The sequence below is a fragment of the Syngnathus scovelli genome, chromosome 8 (genome assembly GCF_024217435.2).
Source record: "Syngnathus scovelli strain Florida chromosome 8, RoL_Ssco_1.2, whole genome shotgun sequence".
NCBI lineage: Eukaryota > Metazoa > Chordata > Actinopteri > Syngnathiformes > Syngnathidae > Syngnathus > Syngnathus scovelli.
Genome location: NC_090854.1, coordinates 8,198,858 through 8,210,071, shown reverse-complemented (window position 1 = coordinate 8,210,071; position 11,214 = coordinate 8,198,858). Strand labels below are relative to the sequence as shown.

The following is an 11,214-nucleotide window of genomic DNA, read 5'->3' as shown; positions in this document are numbered from 1 at the left end:
ATCGTTGTCACACGTATGACGAGGGACGAGCACGCTCGCTATCCCCAGGTTACGCCAGGTGTGAACAAAATATGCAGCCAATTTGTTTTGTTGGAAAATGGAGGCGTTCATGTAGCTTGAAATTGGTCTTTCGTGATGAAAAAAAAAACATCTTGTATTTGGCCACAACATTTATTTATTTATTTATCTATCTAGCAATTTATTTATCTATGTATCTATCTATCTAGCATTTTATCAATTTATTGATTTATGTATTTACTTATTTTTTGAGTAAGGCTCAATTTAGAATGAAAAAAAAGCCTTATTGTTTTAGCATGTTTGCTTTAATCTACACTGAAATTTTATACCATTAGATCGACTGATAACCTCAGTCAAAATTGAGCATGAGCTTTCCAAAGCGAGCTCTGTGTGCACACCTGCCACATAGCTCAATAGAAAGAAAGAAAATCTTCAATTAAATCTCAAAGACAAAGAGAGAGTATGCGACGATTGGCACGGGATGTTCCTCGTTTGCCAGGAATTGGCAAGACCAACACCGAGTGAATGTGGTACACATGGCGTGTCATTTTCGCAGCTTCCTTCCGCCACAGAACGTGATACGTCCCACCGGCGAGGACGACCCGACGGCGCAATATGCTGAACTCGGCCGCATGGAGCTCACTCATTTTAAGACGAGTCATATTGTGGCCTTCGTTGCCAAATTGCGTCGGTTTGTCCGAGCACAAGACAGAAGAATCGTCCTCCCACTAATTCTTGGAGGTGTCAGTCGGATAAAAGCGGCCTGCCAGGATGACATTCAGCTCTACTCGAGCCAGATGGTTTCTTAACACTGAATATTTGAGTGGGACACATTGCGCATGGAGATGTGACACCGAGGTGGTCGGCTTCGGAGGCAAGATGCGAGAACCTTGTGGGTCTCCTCATCCGTGTAAAATTGCCAGATAGTAAAAATTTACGTTTCTTAAGTTTCTAAGAAAATGCAAGGAAGTGCTCATGCGTTCAACAAATCACTCAAGTTTCAGCGGGTGCGGCCTTCTTTTTTCAATTAAATGCTAATTTCAATCAGTCATTAAGCGCATTTGCTTAACGGACATCCACCTTACACTTAGCCGGAGGTGTTTCGCCAAGTTGCCGTTAGCCAACAGCATGGCGGCCCCGAGGCTGCAAGCGTGTAAGGGGACTCCGAGGAAAAGCAAAGAAAGCCCACAGTGATGTTCACTGGGGATTTGAATATTCACACCTGCACTAGGTGTTGTTTGGGAGGCTGATAAGCATGTGCGGCACCAGAGGGGTGACTGCAAAAGAGGGAGGGAGGGAGGGAGGGGAAGGGGGGGGCTTATTTGAAAAGGGACCGTCCATCTATTGACGCCAGTGCTGTTATGTTGTATTCCATGACAGCAAATTGAGCTTGGTGTCCGTCGCATAGCAGCCATGTGCTTAATTGTAGCTGCACGTGGCCATATGGGAACGTGCAAAAACAAAAAAAAATAATCCGGCCCAACCAGCGTGTAAAAGATTCAAGCTGTATGAGGAGAAAGAAAATATGTCAGGCATCAAGGCCAGTCTGGTTGGTTATCAATTGTGGCAAAATTGGTGCAGATTTATCCAGATTCGTGATTCATCTGGATGAAAGGGAGGAAATAAGGACATCACAAGGATGATCATTAAAAGATCAGACAACAAACCGCTCGGAGGCAGCTTGTTTTTGGAGGTGTTAATTGGCAAATTTAGTAGCAGTCAAGAGCACGCTCCCCATCGTCCTCGCCTGGCAAGGCGAGGTCATTGAAGCCGGAATGGATTCTTGGGTGCACATCTAATAAATCAAAACCGATTTTTTGATTCAAATTTCATTTTTCCACCACCAGTAATCTTGGCAATGGCTATAACATTAGCGTGTCATTCGAAAATTAAGCAGTGCTTCTCTTACAGTTCTTTGACATAATAATTAGGAATTAGTGTCTACATGTGCAAGACGGAAATAAATAGATAAATAAAAATAACAGTACTGGCTTGTGACCTGTAATGAGCAGTGCCTTTGCACAATCTATGTGTGGTGAACACCCGCCCGAAATGTGAACCCACCCGCGTCCTTTGGGGTTGTGAGTGCGATCGCACCACTGCCTCTGTCATCAGTAGCTGTGACTGCCAAAATCTTTTGCTCCAAGCCCCAAGATGGAGGGGGTGGATGTCGCGAGACTTAGCAAAGGCAAAGATGGCTTCAACACGTTCGCTCCAACACCGAGGAGCCCCTTGCGAGGGGAGGCGTAGCTCTCGGCTCGAGTCGCCGCCATGCGACTTGGCACCCGCTCATGCCAGCCGTGACCCGGGCATATACAGAGGAATATGCTTCTCTCCTCAGTTGTTAATCATCTCCATGACACTGATGTGAAGAGTCACGCTCGAGTCAGGTGACCCTGAATCCCCGATTCAACATTGTCTCTCAACTTGTTTTTTTGTTTTTTTTTAGCACGGCGACTACTGTGGGGTGATAATTGCCAAAGCAAGATGCCATGGATCAATCGTCAACTTCTGTGGCAAACAGTAAATTTAAAAAAATAGATGATTTTCAATTTTAACTTTTTTTTTTAAATTGATTTTTCATTTGAAATTTAATAGTCCCGATAAAGGAACTATTGAAAAGACATTTCACTCGTGATTTTGAAAATGTCTGTGGAAATTGCTAATCTAGTGGCAAGGTTGTGATTATCAACAAAGATTAACAAAAATCTAAAACTAAAATCCATCCATCCATCCATTTTCTGAACCGCTTAGTCCCCACGGGGGTCAGGGCGTGCTGGAGCCTATCCCAGCCGGCATCGGGCAGTAGGCGGGGGACACCCTGAACCGGTTGCCAGCCAATCGCAGGGCACACAGAGACAAACAACCATTCGCACTCGCACTCACACCTAGGGACAATTTGGAGTGATCAATCGGCCTTCCAAGCATGTTTTGGGGATGTGGAAGGAAACCGGAGTGCCCGGAGAAAACCCACGCGGGCTCGGGGAGAACATGCAAACTCCGCACAGGGAGGGCCGGAGGTGGAATCGAACCCGCACCCTCCTAACTGTGAGGCGGACGTGCTACCCAGTGCGCCACCGAGCCGCTAAAACTAAAATCTTTGTTAAAAAATAAAACACACTTTGATGACCATCCATAGTCGGAATCTGTTGACAGGACCTCCAATTTCTCGTTTCTGTGCCTTGGATGCGTTTTTCTGTTCACGAAAGAAGCGATGGCTGAGCGCCAGTAGTGTCACTTTCCAACCTCTCGTCGCTAACCCCCTTGCTGACTCCCCCCCTCCCCTCCCCGAACACTCGGCAGCACTGACTGGTGGTGGGTGCGGCAGCGGCGCTGATTAGCGAGCAGTAATGATGGGGAGCCGGGCTCTATTGTTCTAACACCTCCCCTTCTCCTCCGCACCAATCTGTCACCAGTCGGTGGGCTCGAGCAGCCTCCAAAGCTTCCCTCCACAAATGACTTGGATAATTAGTTGCCCCTCACGAGTGCCACAATCTTCTCACCCCTGATTGCTTTCACCTTCTTGCTCCTGGCAATTTTGACACCTTGTAATCAGGCCGCTACAGATCCATCTCAATCCAGATTTGATATCTTTCTCAAAAATCTCGGGCCTTTTCCGCAGCATACATTTACAAAATGAAAACCTTTTTAACCCTCCCCCAAAAAAAGTTAAAGTTCACACACTTCACCCATGAGGAGCGCACCTTTGCAGGTTGTAGAAAAAATAAAGAAAGAAATAACGTAAATATAAGAATACGAGCTGTCAGTAGCGGTTACCACTACCAAATGATGAATGACATCGTAATTATAAGCAAGCAGCTGTTCAAACTCCCAGAGAGAAAAGCGTGTAGGCTGCACTATGTTTGACTCTTCGCAGATTAACCGGAAAGGATCATTAGGGATCTGTATTTGCCAGATGACATAAAAAAAAATAAAAAAAACATCTCCAGCTTGGTGTCCATGCAGTGCTGTAGGATGTAATATGATGTGGCGTGTCATTAAAGATGCACTAATAAAAGTTTGGCAAAGAAAATGGAGAAGAAAAAAAAAACGCTCCGTGTTTCCAGGGCTATTTATGAAACACAATTAAAGCTCCTGCGGAATTAAATATCAGTTTACAGTAGATAGAGGAAGTCTACACGCCCCAGTTCAAATGAGAACAACTTTTTTCTACTATTAATGATCTATAACTTGTACAACACAAATTAATTTTGTTTTTAAATCTTTTTGAAAGGGGAAACAAAAATTAACAATGAGATCATGTGGTAGTCAAGTGTGCACACCCTTAGAACTGGAACATGGCTGTGTTTAGAATTACCTTTTCAAACTTGTTAGAATTAAAAAAAAAAAAGGTGGGGGCAAATGAGGACCTAATTGAGGTAATTGATCGGCGTATTTGTGCCCGATTGTTGTGCGTCGTTAAGTCTCAAATTCCGATTCCCGTGTCTAATGAACATATGGCACATAAATTTCTTAAATAGCGGCAGACTTGGAAACATTTCAGAAAAACAGCACAGCGGTCGACCGACAGCTGCTTGGCATTACTGTGCTAATCTCTCAACAACAGGTTTGTAGGTGGAGAATCTTTCCACGATTATTGAACAAAGTCTGATTGATTGGATCAAATGTGGTTCAATTAGGAAATATGGAGCGCGACGTTGCGGCGGTTCGTTTGGCAGAAAACTGAACTCATCGCTTTGACACATTCCACATAATTGTATTTCGAATTTACTCAAAATTATATTAATTGTGTTTTCAATATTTTTTTAAAAATTATTACAACTACTTTAATATAAAAAATGATGGTTGGCTTTATTTCCTCATGATGCATCATCATAAAATCCCAGCTGCAGGCCTATTAGAAAAAACAAGTATTGGGGCGGGGCGGCTGTACCATTCAATTCTTCAATATTAAATAAAATGGCTTCAAGTCTGATTGCAACGTCCTGTACAGTGAACGTACATTGCGGCGGTGGGCCGCACTGGGCCACGCTTCTTACATGAAGTCTCTGGGTTGGGGCGCCACAAAGTCAGCGGCGCGTTCGGAGAAGTGCAAGTAGAGGTGGCCATTCATTTGCTCCTGAGGAACCACAGCGTGGCAGAAAGCGCATTTATCCGGGATTCCGCTCACCATCTGCGCCGCCATGTCGGCCGCCTCGCACAGATCGGGGCTCCACAGAGACTGAGGCCAAGAAAGCTTTATTTTAATCATAGGCAAAAAAAAAAAAAGGTTTGTCATCGCCAAAATGATAAAAGGTCAGCGGAAGTCAAAATTGATTGACTGTTATATCGGCTACGAATCGGCGTGGCAATTAAAAAGGTACGCGGAGTAATCATGGGGCACGTTTCATCAGATTGTGACACCGAGCGCCGCGCCATTTCCATCTGGCTCACACCTTCCGGCAAATATGCTAGCAGACGCAAGCGGTGGCTTTCAACAGAAAAACAAGGGATTAGCACTCATTATCCCATAATGTGTTTCAGGTTTACACGTGACGCTTATTTTGGACTTTAGCACACTTTTCGCTCCTCCATTAGCAAAGAGTGAGCCGAAACTGATAATTTGCTACTACTTTTTCTCAGACCGGGCTTCTCACCTGTTGGGGGCCGCGAACGTCCTCTTGTGAGAGTGAGGAGGACGTCGTGTGGGAGGGGAATGTCGGGATGACAAAAGGCACCGGCGGCTCCGAGGGCTCCTGCTCCTCCTCTCGTTCCCCCTCCTCGCCCGCTTCCTCGTCGCCCGCCAAAAGGATGCTGCAGAGAGGCCGCCTGGCCGGCATGGTCAGAGCGATGGGCCTCTCAGGGGAGCTGTTCAGGAAGTCGTATTCGCTGTCCACGGGAGGCGGGAACTTGACAATGAACTTGGTGAGTGAGTCTACAAAGTCTCGGTTGTCGGGGCTGGCGCCGCGTGACGCCAGCGACGCGGGCACCAGAGGAATGTCCGTCGTTGACCTCGAGGCCAAGAAGAGGGGCTCGTCGGCTTCTGCTGCACGGTCGGTGCACTGGATGGGCATGGAGAACTGCTGATCTGTCAGAGGACACAGAAACATTTGTTGTTGTTTTCTTAACTCTAGTGAACAGAGCCAATTCTTGCTCAAAAATCAACCAGTGGGGTGAGGAATAGCATTCACGACGAATATACTTGAACAGCGTCAAATAAGAGAAAGCAAAATGTGTTTGTGAGGAAAATAAATAAATAAATGAAAAATAAATAAATATTTGTGAGGAAATTAAATAAATGAACATAAATAAATACATAAATAAAAAAATACATTTTCCATTTCTTCTGCCAAACAATGTTTTCATTTAATTCATTTTGAAACGACACACATGATTAAAAACTGATTTCAGTGATTGCGTTATGCAAAAAAAGTTTATGAAACAAATTAAGAGTGCCGTTTTTTGTTTTCATCCTCCAGCCATGCAAAATTTATAAAGGAAATAAAAACATTAGTGTTTGTGTCACATTTTAGTTAGAATGCCAATGAAAATTCTAAAAAAAAATTCTCATCGAGCTAAACAGGATAAACTAATTTGAAACCTTGACATCTCCGTACAGGTGCAATTGTTCACCGGTGAATACCAACTGCAACGACTAACATATTACTAAATTCGCACCTCTCTGGACGTGTGCAGATTTGCCCAAGATTTGACAGGCGAGACGAGAAGTACACTCTCTTTTTGTGATGTGTTTCCTTCTATTATTTTATGCTTTTATTTTTGAAAAATCTGATTTAAGGTGAGCGGACAAGTTGGAATTATGCAAGAATTTCCCCTCCATGTAGGACGAGTACCATTTGCAGTGTCTATTCCTCCACGAAATCTCTTTAGGTGATCTTTTTGCTTTCGGGAGAGCGAGCGAATCTGCCGAAAGGTCCCGTGAATGGCTTCCAGTGCATCCAGCATGTCCTGACTGACAGACAAATGTACAAATGAGAACTTGTGTCCTGTCTTGAGAGTTTGTGTGTGTGTTTGTTTCACTTACTAGTCAACACTGTTCAAGACAGTCTTCAGAGGAGCAACGGTGCTTATAGTCTCCTGAAAAAAAAAAATATCGTCCAATTCAAAGTATCCAAGTGAATCTACATTTGTGCACGCTGTTAGAAGAGTGTCAAGTCAAACTTGCAGTAACGTTGTCCTCTATCACCATCTCGTGGTGAGAAAGGGTACTTCGGTTTGGAGCTTGTTTTTAACCAAGTTTCAACCGATTACGTCAAATGAAAATTACTGCATGGTAAAAAAAAAATAATAATAGTAATGCAAACTGAAATGGCGAGATTAAAAAAAAAAAATCTGATTACTGCAGAACTCAACCAATGTACTTGGAAGCGTATCATTTTGAATTCAACTACAAGTTTTTTTTTTATTATTATTATTGTCATGATTGTTGCAGAAATCATTTTGATGTGTCACTGTTAAGCAACACTCAAAAGGCCTGAAGTCCCCTGAAAGCATCACGCAGCCACCTGAAATCTCTGACAAGTCCCTTCACGATTCGAGTCTGATTTTCCAGCGGCTGCATTTCACTTGCAAGCTTCCACCTCACGACGACGACAACGACATTTGTACGACCACAAGCCTGGCAACAAAACCCTAACTACGACTAGGGTAAAAAAAAAGACAGCAGGTGCTTTCTCAAAATTGAAAGTTCTCAGTTTGAATCTGGCTTCCCTCCTTCCTGTTAAGAGTTTGCACGTTCACCTCGTGCTTGTGTGTCTTTTCTCTGGCTTCCTCCCACATTGCAAACATTCCAACGAGTGTGTCATTCATTGAAGGCTCCAAATCATCCTGAGGTGTGAACGATTGTTTGTCTACACGAGTCTAGTGATTGCCTAGCGACCGGTCCACTCTCACGTAAAGTCAGGCTGCCACTCGCTGGCAAACAAATACAAGCAATGTACATGTGATAGCGTGATGATTTGCGTACAAATGAATCAGACTAAAAAAATGGAAGAAAGTGCTGAGTTTGCACAAAAGCCAGCAGAAGCAAACATACCGGATGCTGTGTTTGTCCGTGTGCGCTGGCCTCATCAACCAGATGGTTGCACGACTGGCATTTCAGATCCCCTTAGAAATCCAAAAGAGTGCAAATTAACAGCATGCAGCGGCAAGGCAGAATTCAAAAGCATCCATGAAAATATGAAATGGATCAGAAATTCGAGTCAGATCACTCACCTGACGGTTTCCTCGATGTGGACAGCTGAGCTTTCAGTTGCGCAATCAGCTGCTGCTGGTCTTCTATCTGTCTTTGCAGTTTTTGCGTGTATTGCTGATAATAGTCCGACTGTAAACATACATTTTGGCATAGCTGTTGGATTTTGACGTCAACATAGCGGTGAAAAAGCGTGATTTTAAATCCGATGTATTGCCAAGCGCCCTTACCATTTGCTGCAGCTCCTTTTTGGCATTGTCCTTTTCAATTGAGACCTGGCGATAAGCTTCGAAAGCTTTGTTGAGCTGCTCTCCAATGTTCCTCTCCATGCCGTGTGCGCCACAATCATCACTGACAAAGCAGCTATGGGACCTGTCAATGCAAGTCAGTTTTATTATTTTGGGACATGCAAAAAGTACACTACAGGTTTGGTATGCAATAAATTGAGGCATGTCGTGGCTAATAAAAACTTTGACACGTTTATTATCCATCACATGCACAATTTACAAAAAAGTGATTTAGAGAAAAGACAACTGGCATTTCCGGTGAAGCATCACACATGCAAACAGCAATATATATATATATATATATATATATATATATATATATATATATATATTAAAAGCTTTTCATGCAACCTTATCTGTTGAGGCTTTCACATTAAAAAATGATTTGATTCATCGCAATATGTGGACTGATAACAGATGGGGGGAAAAAAAAGAAAAATTCTACTTATAGAAGCCAATGTGACGAAAATCAAATAATATTTTGCTAACAGTTTTACACCTAATATCTTCATCTATTTGACAAGCACAAAAATTAGCCCGAGATCATTTTTAAACACACTGCTGGACTTTCATATATTTGAATCACAACTTTATTTAAAGGTTACAAATACCTTCTGCAAGTCGGTTAAATCATTTACATTGAAGGAAATCCTTTGATGGTGAAATGTTGTAAACATGTAGACCGTAGCAAAGCAATTCCTGCAACTAAACTTCCTCTAACTGGACTCATTCAAAGATCCGATAGCAACTAAGACAGTAAAACAAACCAACTTCCAATCCCAATACGAATAATAAAAAAAGAACGAGCCTGGCGAACTGTACGAAATGAATCTTACAGACGTAGACGTAACTCGACCGTATTTCAGTCATTCAAAATAGCCAACGATCAATTTGCGCGCGTCTTACGTCACATCGCTAACGCCACTGAGCGTCCGCTTACCTTTATTAGGGAGTAAAGTCGATTTTAATGTGAGCTCAACATTATCTTCTTCGCACGCACACACACACACACATATATAAACACAAACACGCACACAGAGTTAGGAAGTGAGGCTGAGGATATGGCGAAGTGTGTGTTTTTACATAGCCTACTTAGCGGAGTTGGGAACTTCCCTCGGGGAATCCCCGCTGCTCCGTGCACTTCCGCCTTTGGTTGCTGTCAGCCAATGGGCGCGCGGTATGACGGTGCGGCGGCCCGCTCTTGGAGTTTGGTCCCGCCCACATGTCTGCTGTGTGAAACCCCCCCTCTCCCCCCAACACACACACACACACACACACACACACACACACACACACACACACACACACACACACACACACACACACACACACACACACGCCACCGTAAATACAGAAGACCTCGGCAAAGCGCAACTTGTTCTTTTAGCTTTGCGTTAATTTCCTGCTGCACAGCGTGGGAAAATGCACGTTTACAGGAACTCAAATATACTACCCAAATATATATTTATAATATTATATTCTTTGCATCATCTAAAGATCAATGTCAAACGATGCTCTTTGCTCTCACACGACAGTCAGTCAATTCAGCAAATTAGCAGAGCAATTTACGAGTCGTCCCGTATTGAATTACATTTTTGCACACAAATTGGACAGAGTTGCCGTGCTAGTTCAACAAATGAGGGCAAACCTGTGTAGTGAGTTTGCACTCTAGTACAATTTCACATTGTCACGAACAGCACTGTTTGTTTCCGTCACTTAGAAACCAAGACACTTCGACGTTTTAATTAGGAAAGAGTTCATGTGATGTCGAATTATTTAGCCACTTCCTATCATGATAATTCAATTGAAATAGAAATAGTTGTCTATTACAATAGCGGTACTTGGAACAACCAGCAGATGGCAGCGAGAAGCTGTGTGGACTATGTACATCACTATTGGGTCATTTTAAGGGTTGGGCAGCAGATTTAAGCAGAAAACGTTAAGCGCAGTGCAATGATGCCTTGATATTTGAATACAAGTTTTTCAAAACACGAGTCGTCATTTGTCCTTTTTTTTTTTTATTTGGCGGCTATGATGGCCCAGAATGGCCCGGAAATAGACTAGCCCAGACGAACACACCAAAAGGAGCAGCGCAATGCTCACTGAAATTATTTATTCATCATTTGAGATGATAGTATATAAATTTTTTAAAACGGACGTCTGACTGGACCTCCGCAATAAATCTCGTGACAGCATGTGCTTCATTCATGCTTCCTCCAAGGAAAACAAATAGTGTGGTGTAGGTCTGCAGAAACGCGAGATTGGACGGAGGGCAATAAGGCAATAAGCTATAAGGACTCGGTTTTCCGGCATGTCGGAGGGGTGGAGTGTGTGTGTGTGTGTGTGTGGGGGGGGGGGAATGTGAGCAGTATCAAATTTCAGGTTCCCCGATTAACAGCTTGAGAGAGAATTTGGCAGGAGGTCATTTAACTGCAACATTTACAAGAAATAAACGATTCTCTTCAATACAACGGTTTTGTCAAGCGACAGCAAAAAAAAAAAAAAAAAAACATGGTGTTGTCTTTACTTTTAATGTTGCAATGCCTTTCTTGCACTTCCAGGAATGTAAGCAAACAGGATGTCCTTAAGAGTAGAGCAACGGGCCATGCAGACTTCCACGCAGAAGTAAAGCAGCCTGGGGGCTTCCAGCTATTCAAGGACTGAGGCGTTCAGGGTCGTCCATGATTTGTCATCCAAATCAGTCGAGCTGAACTGAAAAGATGTTTGTTGCATAAGTGTGCGCACCCTCTTCAAAAT

The 11,214-nt window shown here is 43.3% G+C and overlaps 1 protein-coding gene across 4 annotated transcripts; it reads right to left on the bottom strand.

Annotated features, from left to right (window-relative positions):
* Window positions 1-4,804: 4,804 nt before the first annotated feature.
* Window positions 4,805-9,700, bottom strand: tank (TRAF family member-associated NFKB activator). 4 transcript variants are annotated; one of them, XM_049727913.2, is made up of 8 exons: window positions 9,550-9,700; window positions 8,401-8,542; window positions 8,194-8,302; window positions 8,015-8,085; window positions 7,004-7,056; window positions 6,813-6,931; window positions 5,616-6,046; window positions 4,805-5,215 (listed from the first exon to the last, which is right to left on the bottom strand). In XM_049727913.2, the coding sequence occupies exons 2-8, from the start codon at window positions 8,497-8,499 to the stop codon at window positions 5,015-5,017; spliced, it is 1,083 nt and encodes a 360-aa protein (XP_049583870.1). In that variant the 5' UTR covers window positions 8,500-8,542; window positions 9,550-9,700; the 3' UTR covers window positions 4,805-5,014. The 4 variants fall into 4 exon arrangements, with proteins under 4 accessions (XP_049583870.1, XP_049583868.1, XP_049583871.1 ...); XM_049727911.1 differs by lacking the exon at window positions 9,550-9,700 and adding an exon at window positions 9,398-9,543; XM_049727914.1 differs by lacking the exon at window positions 9,550-9,700 and adding an exon at window positions 9,398-9,543 and having other exon boundaries at window positions 4,805-5,200.
* Window positions 9,701-11,214: the final 1,514 nt, after the last annotated feature.

Excerpts from the sequence above, each read along its gene's own strand:
- tank (XM_049727913.2), bottom strand. The coding sequence starts at position 8,499 with ATGGAGAGGAACATTGGAGAGCAGCTCAACAAAGCTTTCGAAGCTTAT. Across the intron at positions 8,086-8,193 it reads CACATCGAGGAAACCGTCAG|GGGATCTGAAATGCCAGTCG; the intron begins GTGAGTGATCTG and ends TGGATTTCTAAG. Across the intron at positions 7,057-8,014 it reads ACGGACAAACACAGCATCCG|GAGACTATAAGCACCGTTGC; the intron begins GTATGTTTGCTT and ends TTTTTTTTTCAG.